General features: G+C 36.3%; 1 protein-coding gene across 3 annotated transcripts in view; it reads right to left on the minus strand.

Annotated features, from left to right (window-relative positions):
• Nucleotides 1–24460, minus strand: part of Babam2 (BRISC and BRCA1 A complex member 2) — a 393826-nt gene that overhangs the window by 297005 nt on the left and 72361 nt on the right. For all 3 annotated transcript variants that reach the window (XM_090337241.1, XM_090337243.1, XM_090337240.1), the window contains exon 4: nucleotides 7786–7880. In XM_090337241.1, the coding sequence (XP_090193367.1) occupies nucleotides 7786–7880 (95 nt within the window). The remainder of the gene's footprint in view (nucleotides 1–7785; nucleotides 7881–24460) is intronic.

Below are 24460 nucleotides of genomic sequence, written 5' to 3' on the forward strand. Positions count from 1 at the left end.
CAAAAGTGCAAGCCACAAAAGCTCTACAAATAACAACCTCTCAATAATCAACTTTAAGTGACCAAAAGGTATTTCTAAATAATCTTCTTATTATGAAACACTTCACCATGACCACACCAAATCAAGTAAACTGCTTCCTCTACTATGTATGTTGTATTTGCATGATCTTTTCATACCTACTATCCAAGGGATTCCTTGAAATCTCATGTTTCATTTCCATTGCCTAGCATCCTACAACATAGTATTAAAGTAATGTTGAATTAAATGGTTTGTAGAATGTATTACTAGCACACACAATGTAAAGTAATGAGGAAAACCTACTAGAATTTCTGAGCATTGTCTTCAAATGTAGCTTTAAAAGTCAAAGCAATAACTATTTACCATAGCGAAGATATGGAACCAACCCAGATGCCTCTCAGTAGATGATTGGATCAAGAAGATGTGGTATTTATACACAATGGAATTCTATGCTGCTATCAGAAACAATGACATCGTCCCATTTGTAAGGAAATGGAAAGACTTGGAAAAAATCATATTAAGTGAAGTAAGCCAGACCCAAAGGAACATAGGCTCAATGGTTTCCCTCATTTGTAATAATTAGTACACACCTAGGACTCTCCTAGCAGAGGATTACAATAGCACAAAACCCAGATACATAAGGCCACATATGCTGAGGCTAAATAAAAGGAACTCCAGGATATGGAAACAAGAACTTCATATGGTGTGATTGTTGTTCTTAATGTACTATGTTATTTCTCTTCTCCATTGTTGCCCTTTGGTTAAACTCATATTATTACAGTATCTGACTTTGTTACCTAGCATATTGTATATACCTTTATTTGTTCATTTGAAATAGGCTAAAGGGAAGGGGGGAAAACAAGATGGAAGAGGGGTGGGGGAGAGAAATGGGGACTAAAACAGGAGAAGGGGAATCAATATGTGAGAAATAATGCACCTTCTATCTGGCAAATGTAACTGTAACCTCTCTATTAGTTACAATTTTTAAAAAGTCAAGGAAATATTGAAAAGAACAACAATGTTCACAGCAAATTCACACTTCAATGAAAAGTTGTTTTCATTTCTATCTCAGGAAATTCTTTAAACTTAGTTATAAGGTGAAAGAAAAGGCAATGTCATCACATCTCAATATGAAAATACATAGTGATCTAACTTCCTTAACAAATTGACTTACTTCACAAATGGCCAAAAAAAAGTAAGATTTTCATTTAGTACAGGTAAAAGGATTTACGTTAAAAGTTAGAGCTAAAGATATGGAACCAACCCAGTTGCCCCTCAGTAGATGATTGGATCAGCAAGATGTGGTACTTGTACACAATGGAATTCAATGCTACCATCAGAAAGAATGGCATTGCCCCATTCATAAGGAAAGACTTAGAGAAAAATCATATTAAATGAAGTAAGCCAGAACCAAAGGAACAATGGTTTCCTTCATATGTAATAATTAGTACACATTTAGGACTCTTCTAGCAGAGGATTACAATAGCTCAAAACCAATGTACATAGGTCATATAGGATGAGACCAAATGAAAGGATCTCAAAGATATGGAAACAAGTTTATCTTGTGTGATTATTGCTCTTAATGTACTATGTCATTTCTCTTCTATTTTTTTGGCCCTTTGTTTAATCTCATATTATTACTGTATCTGACCTTATCACCTGGTATATTGTATATAAGTTTATTTGTTTATTTGAAATAAGGAAGGGAAGGGGGAAAAGAAGACAATTGGGAGGTGGTGGGGGAGGGAAACTGAGACAAAACAAGGGAAGGGGTATCAATATACGAGAAGTAATATACCTACTACCGGAAAAATGTAACCGTAACCCCTTTATATATTATCCCAACAATAAGATAAAAATAAATAAAAATAAAAAGTTAGACCTAGGCTAGGAGCCAGGGATTCACATCTATAATTCTAGCTACTCAGGAGGTAGAGATTGGGAGGACTGCAGATCTAGACCAGCCCAGATGAAAAATCTAAATGTGATAACAAAAATAATAAAACTTTAGAGACAATGTGAGAGTAAATCCTTAGAATCTTGGATCAGACAATGGTTTTTTAGATATAAAACTAAAAGCATAATCAATGAAATAAACAAACAAACTGGATTTCACAAAATTCAACAGTTTCTTGTAAGAACATTACCTGGATACTGAAAAGAATATGCACATAATGGGAGAATGTTCAACAAATATGTATTTGCTAAAGAATTTGTACTTGTATATTATGAACTCAATTAAAGAGCAATAATTCAATTTAAAAATAAGCAAAAGACCCAATGAGACATAGACTCCAAAGAAGATACACAACACCAAAAAAAAAAAAAATCAAAACATGCTTAGCATCATTAGCCTAAGGAAGAACGAAACCAAAACCACAATGAGATACTACTACATACCTACCTGTGACAGCTATGATTAAAATGACAGGTGGGGATGCAGAGAAACTGGAACTTTTTTTTTGTTTGTGGGTCATGAGACTTGAACTTGGCCTGGGCACTGTCCTTGAGTCCTTCAGCTCAAGGCTACCACCCTGCCCTGGAGCTAAGCCCCACTTCCGTTTTCTAGAGGTTAACTGGAGATAAGATTCACAGGTCCTTTCATGCTCGGGCTGGCATTGAATCTTGATCCTCAGATCTCAGTCTCCTGATTAGCTAGCTAGGACTACAGGTGAGCCACCGTGCCCGGCTGAAACTGGAATATTTATATAGTCTTTATTGAAATACAAAATATACGAAATAATGCATCTCTTTTTGAAAACAATCCCAGTTGTTCCTCCAAAAGTTAAATAGTTACCATTTGGCCCTGTAATTCTATTCTTAGAGAGTACGTGTACACATGTGTACACACACACACACACACACACTCACACACACATACACACACGAAAAATAAAAATATATCCATACAACAGCAGTAGTTATATTAACCAAAGCATGACCGAAATGTCTATCAACTGACAAAGGGATAAATAAAATGTAATATATGCAAACAATGAATTATTTGTAATAAAAATTCAAGTGATGTAGATTGAAAACATTACACTAAGTGAAAAGTGTGTAAGTCACTATGGATCATATATTATTATTCAGTTTATATGAAATGTCCAGATTAGGTAAATCCACATAGGCAATGGTTGCCAATGGTGAGGAAGAAAAAGAAATAAAACATTTCTTTTGTAGTGATAGAAACACCATTCTTTGAATATAATTTTTTAACCACAGAATTATATACTTTAAATATATAAAACGTGGGCTCTAGTAGTAGACCACCAACTTTGAGCAAAAAAATCTAAGAGTGTTTATAAGGCTCTGAATTCACAGTGGTTCGTCCCTCTCTCTCTCTCTCTCTCTCTCTCTCTCTCTCTCTCTCTCTCTCTCTCTCTCTCTCTCTCTCTCTCTTCTCTCTTCTCTCTTCTCTCTCTCTGTCTCTGTCTCTCTCAATATTTTCTTGGAATCTCTACATATTTATGAAAGGCCTATCCTTAGATGAGATGTTGATCTATGTAAGTTTATTTGAAACTCTTAACTTCCTTAATGAAACTCATAAAGTTTAAAAAATAAAAAACAAAAGGCTGGGCACTGGTGGCTCATGTCTGTAATCCTAGCCACTCATGAAGCTGAGATCCAAGGACTTCAGTTCAAAGTCAGGTCAGGCAATAAAGTCCATGAGACCTTTATCTCCAATAAACCATTCAGAAAAGGCCAAAAGTGATGCTGTAGCTCAAGTAGTTGAGCACTAGCCTTAAGGACAAGAGGCTCAGGGACAGAGCCCAGGTCCTGAGTTCAAGCCCCAGGGCTAGCCCAGGGGGGGAAAAAAAAGAGTAGTTGTATCCAAAGAATCAGAACCTTTCACATATTTATATTTCTGTTAACCATCTGTGCCCTTTAGGTAGGTAGGTAGGAGTGTGTGTGTGTGTGTGTGTGTGTGTGTGTGTGTGTGTGTGTGTGTGTGCAGAATCATATTCAACACTTTCATGGATTATTTTTTTTAAGATCCCTCAGGTAGTAGAGTATCAGCTGTAAACAAGCAAGCCAAGCAAAACATTGAGCTCAAGCCTTCCTATCTAGAGGGGAAATCCTGAAACCTCAAAGAAAGTCTATTTACATAAGGGAATTATTTTGAACTATCTTCCAAGAGTCTAAGGCTGCATATTAGTATTTGGATAGAAGAGTCCAGAGTTTAGGTATTATGCTTTCTAGTCCATAAATAATAAAACATATAATTCCCATGTTCAAACTCATCTGGTGAGCTGGGCACAGTGGCTCAAGTCTGTAATTCTAGCTACTCAGGAGGCTGAGATCTGAGGATCGTAGTTTGAAGTTAGTCAGGGCACTAAAGTCCATGAGACTCTTATCTCCAATTAATCACCAGAAAAGCCCAGAGTTCAAGTTCCACGACCAACAACAAGAACAACAAAAATCATCTGGTGACTAGTCAGATTATTAATGGCTGGTATCTGAGTATTTCAAGAAAAGTCTCAACCAAATGTACTAACTAAACCATAACCTACTAAGAGCTGAGTTGAAAAGTCCTTCAGAGGCAAATTGTGCTTATGGAAATAACTGCTGAGGATCAGATCTTACTGTTTATTCTGTTATAATATTTTAACCAAAAAGACATGAAATTCAAGCTGTTTGGACATGATTCTGCTAATCAAGTGTGTACTTCAGTTGCTTCTCTGGGCATGCCCAGAGTACTGGTCCATAAAAAAGGCTTCCAGAGGCTGCAGATTAACTCTCACTAAAGAGAAAATGTTCAACTAGACTTACTATCTTCCTCTTAGATCTTGTGATTTGAAGGTTTCACCATTCTTTTCAGTCAGTTTCTTAAAAGCATCTGTGCTATCTTTACTTAGAGATTAAACATCAAAAGAGTGATTTATAGTATCAACTCTGACATAGACTTTTATAAATCTACATCAATTTCCCCAGTACTAAAATAGAAGAGTGGAATAAGTTGAATCTTAAATCCCTTTCTAGATTTTAAATTCTACACTTATAATACTTGCCAATACCAAAGATACACACTGCAAATTATAAAGGAAATTCCAAAAATGAGTAATAAACACCTCTTTTCCTTTTATGAGTAGTATTCAGATTTAAAGGGCCTCACACTCTTGTCGTCTGATCCATACTCCCAGTCCTTTTGCTTTTTTAGTTGTTTTTCACATAGAGTTGTAAGCTTTTGCCCTGGCCAGCCTTAAACCACAATTGTTCTAAGTCTGCCTCCCTAAAGATGTGTGCCAGTAAGCACATCTTTCTTATCCTCTCCATCATGGTGTTTTCCTCTTACATCAACCTGGCTCAAAGCCTGCCTCTCTGTTCTACATTTTTACAATAATCCTCAATCCTGCTTTTCAATTTTTCCTCAATTCATTATGTTGATTACAATGCCATTAGCTATCTCTTCCTCTATCACTTCCTTCAGTGGTTTGTAGCCCAGTACTCAATGCACTCCACAGTCTTGTCCCAATATATTTAAGTTTTTCTAGTCCTTTCTTATATTAATTTGCATCCCAGGAAGCCTTCAGTACTTTCTTCCACAACATAGTATGTTCAAATTTACCTTTCATTCTTGTAGCTGGAAGACTCAGTCACAATTCCCACTGTTCCCTTTTTCCATAAGGAGCAAAAACCTCACTACCACTATGAAGCTTTCTCGACTTTCTTTAAATCCTGGTTCACTTAAACTATAATAAACCTGTCTTCTACCATATGACCCCCTCCAATGGGCAAATTTTATGACAGAAGAGGTCACCAGTAATACCTGTGTCTCATCTTTCACAGGTAAGTATCTTAACTATAATTATGAGGTAAATATAAAGCCACCAGCATCTAAAAGGACTTAACTTACAAACTATTTGAAAACCAAAGTACAACTGAAGTATAATTACTAGAAACTGTGTTGGAAGTACAGCTGGTTCGTGTCTTACAGTTTACATGTCTTACAGTCTTACAGTTTAAATAAGAACACCAGGTCCTGAGTTCAAACTCTAGTACTGCCCCCTCCAAAAAAAAAGGGGGGGGGAGTTGTATGATAAACCTATCCTACTGTTACCAACAGTATTTTTACAGATATATTCTAAATTTTAAGATAATCCTTTGGCTTTCAGTCAACACTTCTCACTTTAAATGGGGGTGGGAGGGCAAAGCTTTCAAAGTTGAGTTGCAAAACTTTAATTACACATCATTAGTGAGACAAATAAATTCCAGAAAATTAAACTAAGAGCCGAGTTTATACAACAATTAAACCTGGTAGAGTACAGATACAACAAACTCAAATTTGGGAAAGAAAGAAAAATGTTTTGTCTAGTCAGACATTTAAACAAAAAGTATGTTTTTTTCTCAAATGACCACTCAAAACTTTCATATGAATTTTTATAGAAACTGCATACCACCATCCCTTTTCCCTGATTATAGTTAATTCCTGATTTAATTCCAGAAACATTTTATTTCAGTTACAAAGGTTTTGCTCTTGCTTAATAAAGATCATTCAATTTGATCTTTACCCTTGTGGTAATGACACCAAGAGAATGAGGATACAAGTCCAAATGTGCCACTTCTATACAAAAAACAAACAAACAAACAAGAAAAAGGTCTCATAGAAAGCAAAAAATATATGTATATTCTTCTAACTAGTATTGGGTCGATGTGTTACAAGTACTAAAAAAAATTAATTACAAAACTGAAATATCACATAGAAACAAAGTGCATGTTTTCAACATGTCTCTTTAAATTGAAATAAAAATATTTCAGCCAATATAGTAACAACATCCATTAACTTGAAATAATCTAGAAGTAAAACTGGAATTTAAAACACATTTCTTTAACTATTTTGTCAGTAAAGAACTATATTATTGCAAAAGACAAAGGAAAAGTGTGGAAAAAATCATGTTGAACAAATTCATCTATTAAGTAGTTGTCAAAAGCCAATTGGTTTTTTTTGTTTGTTTTCTTTTCTTTTTTATTATTTGTTCTTTTTTCTTTTTTTCGGTCATAGAGCTTGAACTCTGGGTCTGGGCCTTGACACTGAGTTCTTCAGCTCAAGGCTGCTGCCCAACCCCTAGAGCCACAGCCCCACTTCCCATTTTCTAGTGATTAACTGGAGATAAGAGTCTCAGGTTCTATAGGATCCATGGTTTCCCTCATTTGTCATAATCAGAGGAAACCTTGGGCTCTACTAGCAGAGATTTACAATAGAGTAAAACCTAGATACATAAGGCCATATAGGATGACGCTACATGAAAGGACCTCCAGGATATAGAAACAAAACTCATATAATGAGTGATTGTTGTCCTTAATGTACTATGTTATCTCTCATCTCTTTTGCTGTCCCTTGGTTATCTCATATGGTTACAGTATTTTACCTTGTTAGCTGATATATTGTATTATATGTTTATTTGGTTATTTGAAATAGGATAGGGTAAGGGAGAAAACAAGATGGTGGTGGGGGCAGGAACAGGGAAATGGGGTCCAAGACATGAGAAAGGGTATCCATGTTTGTGAAGTAATGCATCTTCTGTCTGGTGAATATAATTTAACCCTTCTATTAATTACAATAAAAATATATGAAAAAAAAAAGTGTCTCAAGTTCTTTAGTGCCCAGGCTGGCTTTGAACCATTATCCTCAGATCTCAGCCTCCTAACTAGCAAGGATTACAGGAGTGAGCTACTGTGCCCAGCTTCTGGGGTTTTTTGTTTGTTTGTTTTTGTTGTTGTTTTTTACACCAATGATCCATCATCCAAGTGAGCCAGTATACTCACGTGCAGAGCAGATGGGTCTGGAAGGAATTCAGCATCTTCTCCAAAGATAAAATCAGGGGGCAGTTCTGGATACTGGGCATTGAAAATTATATCCCCTGAAATAAAATAAAATAAAAGGCTCTTGTTACTTCTTTGCTAGTTTATAAAATTCTGAATAATGTATCAGAAAAGTTAACCAATTTCTATTTAGTTTATAAAGGAATTTGAAAAGCACATTCCAAGGGAATCATTTTTAAAATAAAAGCACTGTTATTTTCTAAATTGACATCCACAAGCAATGAAAAGTGTAAAATATACTGCTGACAGAAAAACTCAAGTAGAAAAGTAGAATCCATCCCATCTAAACTAAATGCTGGTTATTTTCAGAAAAAAAATTTATTGAAGACTAATTCTGTGTATCCATAGTTCTTACTGTTCAAACATTAAGCATACTTATATCCCTTTGTTATAATAAAAAGAACTTTTGACTGAGAGTAAAATAATAATAATAATAATAATCCCATTTACATCTACAATGCCCCCTAATTACTTATTAGCTCAAGCAAATAAGAGAAACGCTGGATAAGTGGGACTGCATTAAACTGCAGAGCTTTTGTATGGCAAAGGACATAGCTAGTAAATTAATTAGGAAGACTACAGAGTGGGAGAAGATCTTCACCAACCAAACAACAGACAAAGGCCTCATATCTAAAATATACCAACAGCTCAAAAAATTGAATCCATCCAAAACTAATCCCCAAAGTAAAAACCATTCCATTAAAAAATGGGCCAAAGACTTAGAGAGAGTCTTCTCTGAAGAAGAAACAAAAATGGCCTATAGACACATGAAGAAATGCTCAACATCTCTGGTCATAAAAGAAATGCAAATCAAAACAACTCTTAAGATTCCACCTCACTCCAGTTAGAATGGCCAGGATCAGGAAAACGAGTAACAACAGATGCTGAAGGGGATGTGGCCAGGAGGGATCCCTACTACACTGCTGGTGGGAGTGCAAACTCGTTCAACCACTATGGAAAGCAGTGTGGCAGTGCCTCAAAAGGCTAAACATAGGATGCCCCTATGACCCAGCAATTCCACTACTTGGCATTTACCCAACCATCCAGAATCTAGGGCATACTAAATCCACTAGCACAACAATGTTCATTGCAGCATTATTCACCATAGCAAAAATATGGAACCAACCTAGATGTCCCTCAGTTGATGAGTGGATCAACAAGTTGTGGTATTCATACACAATGGAATTCTATGCTGCTGTCAGAAAAAATGACATCGCCCCATTTGTTAGGAAATGGAAAGTCTTAGAAAAAATCATATTAAGTGAAGTAAGCCAGACTCAAAGGAAATTAGGCTCAATGGTTCCCCTCATTTGTCATAATCAGTAGAAACCTTGGGCTCTACTAGCAGAGGTCTGCAATAGAGCAAAACCTTGATACATAAGGCCATATAGTATGAAGCTAATTGAAAAGACCTCCAGGATATTGAAACAAAAGCCATACAATGAATGATTGTTGTCCTTAGTGTACTATGTTATCTCTCATCTCTTTTGCTGTCCCTTGGTCATCTCATATTGTTACAGTATCTCACTTTGTTATCTGATATATTGGATTTATTTGTATTTGGTTATTTGAAATTGGATAGGGAAGGGGGGAAAACCAAGACGGGGCGGGGGGAGAGGAGGATAATGGGGACCAAGACATGTGAAAGGGTATCAATATATGTGAATTAATGCACCTTCTATCTGGCAAATATCATGTAACCCCTTTATTAATTACAATAAAAAAAGAAAAAAAAGAGTTCTTTTTTTGCATCACTTCCATAGTTTATTTCTTAATAGAATAATGATAGACAAAAATGTCAACAGTCTAATTTCATTCTATTTGCCTTTGAAATTCAAATATTCTGTTTAACAACTGTAAGGAATTTTAATATTAAAAACACAGAGAAAAGTCCCTAATAACCATAATAATACAACTGATGTTTACTCTCTGCCCTATACACCACTTAATAAATCTGAATTTATCCATTTTTAAAATCCCCATTTTGTTTGACAAGTATGTGTGGAGAATAAATATATTCCCCACAATTATATAGCTCTCTTAAAAGTGAGATGTAGTTCAGGAGTTCTTAAGCAAGTTTTTACTTCTTTAGACTTCAGTTTCTCTATCAGTAAAAAAGGACATAGCACTACTGATGTCACAGATTTAAAGAATGACATCGCCCCATTTGTTAGGAAATGGAAAGTCTTAGAAAAAATCATATTAAGTGAAGTAAGCCAGACTCAAAGGAACTTAGGCTCAATGGTTTCCCTCAGTCGTCATAATCAGTAGAAACCTTGGGCTCTACTAGCAGAGATCTACAATAGAGCAAAATCTTGATACATAAGGCCATATAGTATGAAGCTAATTGAAAAGACCTCCAGGATATTGAAACAAAAGCCATATAACGAATGATTGTTGTCCTTAATGTACTATGTTGTCTCTCATCTCCTTTGCTGCCCCTTGGTTATCTCATATTGTTTAGTATCTCACTTTGTTATCTGATATATTGAATTTATTTGTATTTGGTTATTTGAAATTTGATAGGGAAGGGGGGAAAACCAAGACGGGTGGGGGGTGTGGGGGGGAGGGTAATGGGTACCAAGACATGTGAAAGGGTATCAATGTATGTGAATTAATGCACCTTCTATCTGGCAAATATCATGTAACCCTTTTACTAATTACAATAAGAAAAAAAAAAGAAAAAGAAACAGCATGCCTAGCACATGTGTGACATACAGTAAATATTCAACAAGTAACACAAGCATATTACTGTTCTTAATACTAGTATTCATAAATATAAGATAGTTTTGTGTTATGAGTTCTCCTTTCTGTATGTCTCTTTTCTGTCTTCCTCTTTAGGTCCCATTTTATCTTCTCCCAAAAATTCAGTCATCATTGTTCTGTTCCTATTACTAAGCAGATTCATTTCTAGACAATCTAATACGCATATAAGAATGTAGTGTGTAAAAATTATATAATTGCAAACAATTGCACAACTCTGCACACAAGACCATAATAGTTTTGTCAGTCTAATCATTTTTACTGTTCAAATCTACATAACGATATGTGAATTTAAACATTCAGACTTCAGTTCTAATTTAAGCCATTAAATCTCTATGTATTAGGCATTTTCATGTTAAACTCAATAAGCATAAAAATGTCATCATGACTGCCTTTGTTTTTACATTTCTCTTCTTCTAGCTAGCTAGCTATATTCATGGGAATTACTGTTGCTTCTTAATAAACAGAGATCAAACTTTAATGTCACCTTTATAACTTTACATATACCTTTTTACTCTAAAAACAAGTCCTCCCAACATTTCCTCCAAAACTTCGTACAGCCAGGTGTGGTGGCTCACACCTGCAAACCTAGCTACTCAAGAGGCTGGGCTCTGAAGATTGTGGTTCAAAGCCGGCCTGAGCACTAAAAGTCTGTGAGACTCATCTCCAATTAATCACAAGAAAACCAGAAGTGGCACTGTGGCTACAAGGCTAGGGCGGTAGCTCAGGGACAACACCCAGGTCTAGAGTTCAAGTCCCAATTTTTTTTGTTGTTTTTGCCAGTCATGCAAAAACTCAGGGCCTGAGCACTGTCCTTGGACTTCTTCCTCAAGGCCAGACTGCTGCCATTTGAACCACAGCACCACTTCCATCTCTTTTTCTATGTATGTGATGCCGAGGAATCAAACCCAGGCCTTTAGTGCATGCTTGGTATGCACTCTACCACTACGCCAAATTCCCTGCCCCCGCCAACAAAAATTAAAGAAAAAAAAAAGAAAGAACAAAAAACTTCCTGCAAACAGATTTTCCCTGAAGCTAAGAACTCAATTTAGATCCAGATAACTTTCTTTGTACATTCACATTTGCATTCAGTTGAACTTTATTCTATGTGCTATGTTGGGTACTGAAGATCAAAGAACCCAGCTATTAGGGAATTTATGGTCTAAATAACCTGAATTGTATCCTATTAAATGTTATGGGAGTATGCCCTCCAATTCAAAATAATATACACTATCAGTAAGTACTATGTAGGCTGCAAGCTTCCTAACTCAGGAAACTTCAATGATTCTCTAATACTAAATGGAGTAGATAGAGGTAAACTTTCTCCAAGATCCCTATACCTTACCTGTTAATCCACCCTTCTCTTGATCTACAAGCTAACTGCCAACAATTTTACTCTGTGTGATCTTCCAATGAAGTCCCAATGCTATGACACCCAGTGAAAATGTCCTTATCCTTAGAAGGTATAATCCAAAGGTTCATATGGAACAAGAAAAGACCTAGAATAGCCAAAAAAGTTCTAGGCAAAAAGAGCATTGCAGATGGTATTACAATACCAGACTTCAAATTCTACTATAGAGCCGTAATAACAAAAACAGCATGGTATTGGCACAAAAACAGACCAGAAAATCAATGGAAAAGAATAGAAGATCCAGAAATAAAATCACATACCTATTGTCAACTTGTATTTGACAAAGGAACCAAAGATATACAGTGGAACAAACACAGTCTATTCAATTATTGGTGCTGGCAAAACTGGGCAGCCACATACAGAAAACTAAAAATTGACCCTAGCCTTTTGCCATGCACAAGCATTAACTCAAAATGGATCAAAGACCTCAATGTCAGACCGGAAACTTTGAAACTGCTACACGATAAAGTTGGAGAGACACTGGAACTCATAGGCACAGGCAAAGAATTCCTGAACAGAGTCCTAGGGTCAAAACAGATTGGAGAGAGACTCAATAAATGGGACTACCTAAAAATAAAAAGTTTCTGCACAGATAAAAGCATAGCCACTTAAGTAGAGAGACAGTCAACCAACTGGGAAAAGATATTTACCAATAATACATCAGACAAATACTTAATATCCAGTATCTACAGGGAACTCAAGAAACGAATCCCCACCCCCAAAACCCAACAAACCAATCACTAAATGGGCAAGGGAACTAAAGAGAGACTTATCAAAAGAGGTTAAAATGGCAGAAAAGCATATGAGAAAATGCTCATCATTCATGGTCATAAAGGAAATGCAAATAAAAACGACCCGAAGATACCACCTTATCCCAATTAGAATGGCCAAGATTCTGAACTCAGACAATGACAGATGCTGGCCAGGTTGTGAAGAAAAAGGAACCCTACTACACTGCTGGTGGGAATGTAAACAAATTCAGCCACTCTGGAAAGCAGTTTGGAGGCTTCTTAAAGAACTGAAAATAGACCTTCCCTACGATCCCGCCATACCACTCCTGGGCATCTAAACTGAACATTATAACCCAGAATATGATAAGGACACCTGCTCAGCTATGTTCATCTCTGCACTATTCACAATAGCCAAGAGATGGAAACAACCCAGATGCCCTACTGCAGATGAATGAATACAAAAAAAATCATATATATATATATATGTATATATACCACATATATACCACATGTATATATATACTACATATATATGTGTTTATATATAGATATATATAGATATAAAATGGAATTCTACATAGCCAACAGACAAGATAAAATAATGGCATTCACGGGGAAGTGGATGAATCGAGAGCAAATCATGTTGAGTGAGATGAGTAAAGACCAAAGGAACAAAAGGCGCATGGTATCCTTAATATGTGGATAATAGATCCAAACAGTACAACAGCGATGACTCAATATTTGTGTACTCAATGCTATGGGCATGGTATCAGAAATATAAACACAACTACACAGACATAAAAATTTATGACTCTATAGACATAATGTTTTATTTCATAGATTAATATGTATCTATGACATACAAACCCTCAGCCTAATTTCAATTATGTTCTAAAATCTAAGTGCCAGTGATTATATAGAGATTCCCTTGTTGAATACTTGTTTGTTCAATATGTCATTTGAAATATGATGTAAAAATCAACGTTAATAAGTTCTTTAATAAAAAAAAGTTCTCATCCTTTAGGAGTTTATTCACAATATATTTCCTGATATATCTGGGAAACCTGATATATTAGGGAAATTCAACAATGCTGTTTAACTATACCACTCACTTGAATATTTTACTGCAAACAGTATTATAGCATATCATTGTTGCAATTAAGCAAATGGTTGAAATATGAATTTTCATTCCTACTACCTTCCTTTTTGATCACCTGATATTTTCCTCTCATCTCATAAAAAGAAAGCTCAAATAAATAGGTTAATCAGTTCTCAAACATTTTGGCATTAAGATCACTTTGGTTTCTTAAAGTTACTTACTGAAGGCTGCAAAGACCTGCTGCTGTGGATTATATTTAGTTATAAGTATCACATTCAAAAATAAAATCTTTAAATATTTATTATATAATATATATATACTACATATATGCTTATAGGTATATAATATAACCAGCCTAATATGTAGTTGAATAAATAACATTTTGGAAAAAATAGCTATTTTTAAGAATAAAACTGTAAGAGGGGTCGGGAATTTGGCCTAGTGGTAGAGTGCTTGCCTAGCATGCATGAAGACCAGGGTTCAATTCCTCGGTACCACATTCATAGAAAAAAAAGCCAGAAGTAGTGCTGAGGCTCAAGTGGTAGAGCTCTAGCCTTGAGAAAAGCCCAAGGACAGTGCTCAGGCCCTGAGCTTAAGCCCAGAACTGGCAAAAAATAAATAAATAAGAGTATGGTATTAGTTTATAGATATGAAAATACTTTTATTTATATATGGTTTCAAAAGAAGGTTACATGAGTTATTTATTTTGGACCTTGAACTCTAAGCCTGGACACTGTATCTTAGTGTTCTGCTCAAGGCTAACACTTTACAACTTGATCCAAAGCTCCACTTCCAACTTTTGGGTGGTTAATTGGAGACAACAGTCTCACAGACCTTCCTGCCCAAGCTAGCTTCGAATCTCATCTTCAGATCTCAGCCTCTTGAGTAGCAAGGATTATAGGCATGAGCCACAAGTGCCCAGCTGCTTTTATCTTATTTTTTTTTAAAAAAGCATCTTTTCAATAAATTATACTGGGACAATTGGATTGTCACATGCAAAAGAATAAAGTTGGGGTTTTGCTTTATACTATATATAAAAACTCAAAGATCAAAGACCTAAACATAATAGCAAAAACTATAAAACACTGTAAGGAAGTATAAGAACAAATCTTCCTAGCTTTTGATCAGGTAGCTGTTTCTACAGTAATTAACTGTATCAACTTGACTGGATTAAGGAATACCTAGAAAACAGAGAAGGCATTACTTCAGGGTATATTATAAAGATGTTTCCAGCAGAAAATGGTCTGCGAATCTGAATAAACTAAAGGACAAGACCTGTCATAAGCCCCGTGGGTTCTCAGAATTAAACCATTGGCTTCCCTGGCTCTGAAGCTTTCCAAATTGAACTGTGTCAAACCATAAGCCCAGTATCCCTGGTCTACAACTTGTAGATGGCCTACTTTGGCACTTTTCAGCCTCCATGATCATATGAATACTCTAATGAACATTTTCTCATGTATACCAACAGAGAGACAGATATGTTGTTGGTTCTCTCCAGAGAATGTGAATAATTGTTTTTACATAAACCAAAATCAAGCAGCAACACAAAAGATAAATATTACAAGAAAAATTTAAAAACTTAAGTTCTTCAAAGAACACCACCTACAGAGTGAAAAAAAATGACCATATATCAGGCACAGTAGCTCACACCTGTAATTCTAGCTATTCAGAAGGCTGAGATCTGAGGATCACAGATCAAAGCCAGCCCAGGCATTAAAGATCATGAAATTCTTATCTCCAATTAACCACTAGAAAATGGGAAATAGGGCTGAGGCTCAAGGAGTAGGGTGGTAGCCTTGGGCTGAAATGCTCAGGGACAACACTCAGGTCCAGAGTTCAAGCCCCATGACCCCTAACCACTCCCCCCACCAAAAAAAAAACAGACCATATAAGAGGGGAAAGTCTGGTAAATCATATTTGATAAAGTACTTGTATACAGAATATATAAAGAACTCTCAGAATTCAACAATAAAGACAAAGTACCCAATTTTTAAATGGGCAAAGAAGTTTTAATAAGTATTTTCTCCTAAGATCTCCAAAACAATCAAATTAATAAATGGGCTAAAGACTTAAGAAGAGACTTCTCTGAAGAAGACACAAGACACAAGAAAAGATATTCAACATCTCAGGCCATAAAAGAAATGCAAACCAAAACTACATTGAGATTCCACCTTACTCCAGTTAGAATATCCATTATCAAGAAAACTAACAATAACAGATGCTAGTGGGCATGTGGCCAAAAGGGAACTCTATTATGCTGTTGGTGGGAATGAAAACTTGGTCAATGACTCTGGAAAGCAGTATGGAGGTTCCTCAAAAGAATAAACAGAGCTTCCCTATGACCCAGCAATCCCACTCTGGGCATCTATCCAACTGACCACAAATCAGACTACACTAAAGCCACCTGCATGACCATGTTCATTACAGAAATGTTTACCATCATCAAGATATGGAATCAACTCACATGCCCGTCAGTGGCAAATGGATCAAGAAAATGTGGTATATATCCATAATGGAATTCTATGCTTCTATCAGAAAAAAAAATGACATTGTCCCATGGGTAAGGAAATGGAAAGACTTGGAAAAAATTTATACTGAGCCAAAGTATGTCAGACCCAAAGAGGCATAGGATGCATGATGTTCCTCATTTGGAATAACTAGAATGTGCCTATAAATAAACAAGTAAACCCAACAGTAAAAGACAAATTACACCTGGACATGGTTAATTAAACAGTAATCTAAACATTCACGGAGAACAAAGAAGGATATTCTTAGGAGAGGATCGCAAGAGCTTAATACCTAAGTGCATTAGATCATATAAAATGATGCTTATTGAAATGAACTCCAAGAAACGGGAGCAAGAGGTTTCTTAGTATACTGTTTGTGGGGTTTTTTTTTCCTTCTTTCCTTTTTTCTTTAGTTAATCCCCTTCTGTCACAGTTGTTGTTGTTGTTGTTGTTTTTATTTATTTCTGTATGCTTTGTCTTGTATATAAGTTTATTTGATTTGGGGAGGGGAAGGGAAGCACGGAAATGGTGGAACAAAGGGTGAACCAATTCAGCAGAGAAACCCACTAGAAACTATGTTAGAAATGAACTATACAGCCTAGACGGGGGGGGGGGGGGGGCGCGGAAAGGGAAAAACTGGAAGAGAATGACAGAGTGAATAACACTGTTCAAAATCTACTATTTACCTAAATCATGTAACTGTAATCCCTCTGTACATCACTTTTACAATAATTTGCTTTAAAAGATCTACAAATAAGCCACGGTGGCTCATGCCTGTTATCCTAGCTACGCAGGAGGCTAAGATCTGAGGATCACAGTTCAAAGGCCATCAGGGCACTAAGGTACATGAGATTCTTATCTCCAATTAATCACTAGAGAATAGGAAGTGGGCAGTGGCTCAAGGGGTAGGGCAGTAGCATTGAGTGGAAGAACTCACGGACAATGCCCAGGCACGGGGATAGGGTGGTAGCCTTGAGCTGAAGAGCTCAGGGACAGCGACCCGGCCCAGGGTTCGTCCCATGACCAACACACATACACACACACACACATACACACACCTACAAATAATCAATGAAGAGATGAACAGCACCATTAGCCATCAAGAAGGTACAATCAAAACTGCAATGAGACATCAATTCACACTTCAGAGGAAGGCCATAACTAAAAGGACAATCATAGTTATTCAGGAGGATGTAGAGGAACTAACACTTTTAACACTGCTAGGGAAGGTGTAAGGTAATGCTGCAAATTCTGAAAACAGTTGACATCTCCTCAAAAAAATTAAACACGGAGTTACTATTTGACTCTGCAGTTCCACTACTGCTAGCTATATACCAAATAGAACTGGAAACACGTCCGCACAAAAACTTGTACATAGATGGTTATAGCAGTATTATTTACAGGAGTCAAAATGTGACAAGCAACATCCATGGACTGATAAATGGACAAGTAATGTGTAATATATACATACAATGGAATATTTTTAACTGTAAATAAGAAAACCATAGTGATATATGTAACATTAAGCTAAGTGGGGGAAAAGAAAGAGAAACAATGAGTCACTTGTGTTACTGCTGCTTAGTGCCATTCATATGAAATATCCAGAATATGCAGTCCAGAGACTGAAAGTAGATTAATGATTGCTAGGAACTAGAAAAGGCAGAGTGAATGTTAATTGAGATGTTTTCTCTCTGTAGTGATGGAAATGTTCTGGAATTAGTGTTGATGGTTACACCACTTCGTGACTGGACCAAAAAGCACTAACTTGTACATTTTAAAGGGTGAACGCATGGTGTGTGAATTGTATTCAATAAAGCTGTTATGTGTTTTAAACTAATGCAAAATTTTGCCCCACTTTAAAGAAATCTGATCTTAAACACGAATTACAAAGTGTTTACTGAGTGGTTGTAGGTAAATTTATTTTTTAGAAATAAAAACATCTTGAAATGCAATTTGGAGCCTTTCATTTTTAAAGGAACTCTACAATGAGCTCTTTTTCAAAGCAAAAAATAATTTCATATGATGATCTTTAGTTTTGAAAAATTTCTAAAATGTGCCCTTTTAAAACAAAGGGAATATTGAACATGTGTTTCCTACTTGGGGTGATTTTTTAAATACTTAAAGCAGCCATAAGTATATGCATACCTAACAGTAAAGTTCCCCCCCCTCCCCTACACCCCAAAAAACAAAATTCTGTATACAGAGTAATGCTATGTATCATCCTCTCACCTAAAAGGACTTTTTGAATAAGGAGTGAAAGGCTCATATACATATTTTCAAAAAATTTTTGAATGTCTTTTAGCAACTCAAAATGATCCTACTTTTTGAATTTTCTCAGTTAAAATTTCTTGCCATCAACCTCAAAGAATTCCTGAAACACTTTGCCTAAATACTCAGTGGTCTCTTTGAAATGAATTGTGATACTGTTTGCTTGCTATGGAGAATAGACAGTAAATCAGTCAAGAACATTTATTAAAAACCTTCCTTGCACAGATGCACACACTGGACACCTGGGGAGTTATATAGGAAGTAGAAAACATAGCACCTGACCTCTAGACAGATGATGAAGAAAAGACTAACACAAATCATAGAAAAGAACAATAATACTACATTTCCTTTATTTCACCCTGGAGAAGATAAGTGAACAGAGTACAAAATATTTGGTACTGCTTACTTCAACTTTTCATAAAAGGAAGAGTAAGTGGGAGAACAAAGAAACACAATATCTGAGGTAATCTAAGGTAAGGTTTAAAAAAAAACTGTTTTTAAATAATAGAACACCTAGAATGGGGGTATCACAACCACCTAATGACAAAATGGGAGCTTCAAGTCTTTTTTTTTTTTTAATTTCTCCCTGAATAGTGTCAGTCTATAGAAACAAGACTAATGGAGACATTCTTGTCTTTCCTGGGCTTGTTGAGCACTGTCCTTGGACTTTCTCAAGGCTAGAGGCTCTACCACTTGAGCCTCAGTACCACTTCCAGCTTTTTTCTATGTATGTGGTACTGAGGAATTGAACTCAGGTCTTCGTGCATGCTAGGCAAGCACTCTTACCACTAGACCAAGCTCCCAGCCCCACAGTACACTTCTAGAGTGGTTCCTAGTAGGACACACATGTGCAATCACAGACATTCCAGGTATGAGGTGGTTTCCATGTACGAGATGGTTTCCATGCATGAGATGGTTTCCACGCTAGTGCTCTGGCAGCTGCCAGATGCTCTTCAGAAGACAGCAGATGCATATCAGGAAAGCCAGCCAATCACCAGAGCTGATAGGTGGACCCTACATCCTAATCTCCAAGTACAGAAACACAGCCCATTCCTTACTTCCTTTCCTTACTCCTTACCAGTATAATAGTATCATGCCCCTTTGTCTATCTCAAAGTTTAAATCACTACAGGACAAACAGTTTAAAAAAAAATTCTGAACAATCTGATTTATCTGTTACTGCACTAAATAATCATTTACTGAAACTCTAAGTATGGGAAGTGAGGGTCAGACCTCAAAATTACAGGATGAAAGAAATTCTCAAAAAGGAAGATAGGTTCAAGCAATAGAGTTTTAAACAATACTTTAGAGAGGTGATTCATTTCAAAGAGTTAGTATAGACTCCTATGTACTATTTCTTTACACTGAAATTTAATCCCCTCTCCTTGAAATTCCATTTACTAGCTCTGAGGATTTTATAAAACAAATTTAATTTCTGTTTAATACCATGGACCTCATATTACTTGAGGGCAGTTCTTGTGACCTCCCTTTCAACCTCACCATGAGTCACATCAGCAGGCTATGTATCCCAATTTCCTTCACTATTACTTAATTGACGTGGTCTCACTTAATTCCATTATCATTTCCCCTGCTCTCTGAATGCATGTTTGTTCGCTTCCCTCTTCAGGGATCATACCCAAAATTACACACAAGAAAATCTATGCTTTCATTTTAGATGCTAACCTTATAACAGATAAATACCAGTGCAGACTAAAATGGACTTTTGGACAGTCACATCAGCAGTGACTTTTATTATGGTGCCTACCAACTAAAAGTCCCAAGACTTTTCCATATTTACTATTGCTACATTACATATCCCTCATTCTTAACTGAGACAGCTGAACTGTCTTTATTACATTTTAATCTTGTTAGATATACCCATTTATATAATATTCATAGGTTCATCTCCAATTTGAGGTTGGCACTCCTAATTTTTAACCCAACCTCCTGGAAACCAGACATAGTTCAATTAACAAGTAGTACCTCTAGGGCATAATCACAGAATCAGTGTTATCTATTCAATAATACTATGAACTGAATGCTCATCAGAAAGACATCATAGTATGTTGAAAAATTGCCAAATGTCATTTTGCCTACAAATTCAAGGATACTATGACTACTGTGTTAATGATTCCATTTGCACAAAATTCTTGTTTGAGACAGAATTTCTTTTCCAGTGTTCTAGAAAAGAAACGATGAGGAATATCACATCTGAGCATTGGCATAATTTACATGGATTTGGCTCTCTTAAAACAATGTCAGTAAAAGAAAGGATGAATGTAGATGACAACTAAGACTAAATGATTTCATTTTGTCCCTTTACCTTACAAGACCTGCTTCTACCAAAGCCTTTCTCAAGACTGTATTCTAATACTGCATGCTGTCTAATAGAAATAAAACAAGCCACACATTTATTAGGAACCACATTCAAAGGGGAAAAGAGATGAAATTATTGTTTCAGTGCCAGTGCTGGGGCTTAAACTAACTTTGGGCACTCTCCCTTAGCCTTTTTGCTCAAGGCTAGCACTCTCACTTGAGTCACACTTTCACTTCTGCTTTTTAATTGTTACTTGGAAAGAAGAGTCTCACAGACCTCCGTGTCCCAGACTAGCCTCAACCTCCTCAGAAGCTAGGATTAGAGGTACTCTTTACCTGACTTATGTAACTGTAAACATTCTGTACATCACCTTTATAATAACGATTTTAAAATTTAAATATTTTTAAAAGGTTCTACAGCTGCTGGGTGCGGTGGCTCTTGCCTGCAATCCTAGCGACTTAGGAGACTGAGATTTGAGGACAGTAGTTCAAAGCCAGCCCAGGCACTAAAGTCTGTGAGACTCTTATCTCCAATTAAGCACCAGAAAACCAAAAGTGGCACTGTGGCTAAAGGGGTAGGTCAGTAGCCTTGAGCTAAAGATCTCAGGGCCAGCACCCTGTCCAGAGTTTAAGCCCTACAACTAACAACAACAACCAAAAAAAGGCTCTATGGTTGAGTGGACAGCATTACTGATTCTGATGCCTAGTTTCTTTGTTGCAGTTTGATGGTATCACATGGTTATCTAAATTCTGTAAATGCTATGCTTTGGTGGAAGGGGGAGAAAGGGGGGGACAATTGCTTAGAATAAAAAAAGAAAAAGAACCCTTACCAGAAAGGCAGCACCATTATCATGTAAGTGATCACTGCCTCTCTCTAGATAACTTAAAATAATTGTTTGAAATTAATTGATAAAATATGATCTATGTATAAAGTAAATAAATACTGTATACTGATATTATGGTACAGAATAATTCTATCACTCTCCATAATATTTTCCACTATATTTGTTCTTTCCCGTCACACCTCATCCCTGATAAGTTCTGATATGTTCTATGTTTTGCTTTTCTGGAATATCAAGTGAACAGAGTTGTTGGGAGCCAGAGTGGAATCAAACTGTACCTTGACTTGCATCAGACGATGGCTTTATTGTCTTATTGTTTTCTGGCCCTATTCTATGTAAATGACCTGAGAATTACCATATGAATGTAACACCTGGAGGTTCCCTGGGTCTGGAGGAGGGAAGAGGCGGGAGTGAAAAATAAACGCGGCAGTCTTTACCTGGACTGCTGACATCCCGGACCGGTGTGTCTGTCTCTCTTCTATTTCTTCCTAGTCCTTGCCCCCGATTTCAGGAACCCCAATCTGCGAACCCTGGTTTGCTGCCGGTTGGCCCCGGCACAGAGTGACCTTCTGAAACTAGCTTCCTTTATTAGCTTCATAAAACATATGAGATTCAGCAAAACTGTTACACTGTCAATGATGTGTTCCATTCCATAGTCCTCAACAGTTATCATATATATTCTGTAAATATTCTGGGATTTTTTTAAATCATAACTAATGAGGAGGACTGTGGAAAATGCTTACTCTTATATGGAAGTGATCATTTATTTTAGTGAATAAATTAATCATTAACAGAACTATTTCTAAAAATGTAGTAAATTCAGCCAAAAGGAAAAATAATACAATTCAACATGTAATCAATATAGAAGTTTAACATTTGGTAGTCTTAGAGGAGTCACATTGCAGACTCTATCATTAGCCACCATATATAGCTATATTACATGGCACATGCTGAGAGGAAATACTAAGAAATAAAGGAATGAAGAGAATGAAGGGAAAAATAAGCTTTCTACAACTACCTCAGGACAAAGTATGTTTACTCCTTCCTTTATCAGGATATTACTTTGGGAAAGTTCTTTCTTTTTTTTTTTTCTTTTTTTTTTTTCCTTGCCAGTCCTGGAGTTTGAACTCATGGCCTAAGCCCTGTCTGTGGGCTTTCTCAAGGCTAGATAGAGCTCTTATCACTTGAGCCATAGCACCACTTTTTGTCTGGAACCCAGGAACCTGTGTCTTCATGCATACTAGGCAAGCATTCTACCACTAGGCCAAACACCGGCCCCAAGTTCTTTTTTGTGAGTAGTTATAAATCACTTTTCTCTATTAGTGCTAAATCAGCCCCAAGCCTTATTCTATAGCTTAGTTCCTAAATCATCTTCCACGGATTATCAATCACAAATTCATTTAATCTACTGTTCTCCAAGTTAAACATTTCTAGATCTTTTCATGATTTGTAGCAAGATAGATTTATAGCAAGATAGTTGTCAGAACATGGCATAGTGGTGTGCATCTCTAATCCCAGCTACTTGTGAGTCTAAAACAGGATCATCTAAGAGTTCGGGGACACACTAAACAACTTAAGGCAGGGAGAAGAGGCTGGGGATATAGCTCAGTGAAAGAGAACATCTTAGCATGAACAAGGCCCTGAATTCCATATCCAACACCAAAAAAAGAAAAAATGAGTTCTTAGGAAATTAAGGTATATGATTCTTGCTACTAGGCTGCTGATCCTTAGAAATTTAAAACTAGGGGCTGGGAGTTTGGCCTAGGGTAGAGTGCTTGCCTAGCATGCATGAAGGCCCAGGTTGGATTCCTCAGTACCACATACATAGAAAAAAACCAGAAGTGATGCTGTGGCTCAAGTGGTAGAGCTCTAGCCTTGAGAAAGTCCAAGGACAGTGCTGAGGCCCTGAGCTCAAGGCCCAGGATTGGCAAAAAAAAAAAAAAAAAGAAAGAAAAGAAAAGAAATTTAAAACAAAGGACAGAGGGATAATGTCCAATCTTCAGATACTGCTTTTTCATTTTTTATTGTTATTATAAAGGTGATAATACAGAGGGGTTACAAGTATATAAATCCAGTAAAGAGTACCTTTTCGGGGACAATGTCACCCCCTCCCTCACTCTCTCCCAGTTTTTCCCTCCCATCTCTACCCGCAAGTTGTATAGTACATTTTCAACAGAGTGCCCAGTGAGTACCATTGTTGCATTTGTTCACCCTACATTTCTATGCATTCCCCCCTTACAAACATTATGTTTTAAATATTTTTATATTTATTTCAGCACATAAATTAGCAATATTTGGAGCCAAATGCTATAAATTAGCATTTCTTTATTGAGCAATAAATATTCTGCTGCAGAAAATTTCAGACTTAGTAATCTTCTGATACATATTCACAAGATGTTTCATTAGTACAATTTATTATCAATTTATTTTTAATGACTAAAATATGCCTGACATCATAAAAAAGAAAGGAAGCTTTCTTGACCTTTCTGATTGCTGTGGTTGTTTTAAAGTAGTTAAGACTTAAATATAATTCCAAAACAAATCAGAAATGATCAGTCATGAAATAGTAAAAATCTGGGAAAACTAAAACAAAGAACAATTTAGCAACTAAACTTATTTCTAGTGCTACTATTTTTACTTTTGGTAGTACTGGGATCAATCCCATAGTAGACAAACTTGATT

This window comes from Megascapheus bottae, chromosome 7 (genome assembly GCF_031878675.1).
Source record: "Megascapheus bottae isolate mThoBot1 chromosome 7, mThoBot2.hap1, whole genome shotgun sequence".
Taxonomy (NCBI): domain Eukaryota; kingdom Metazoa; phylum Chordata; class Mammalia; order Rodentia; family Geomyidae; genus Megascapheus; species Megascapheus bottae.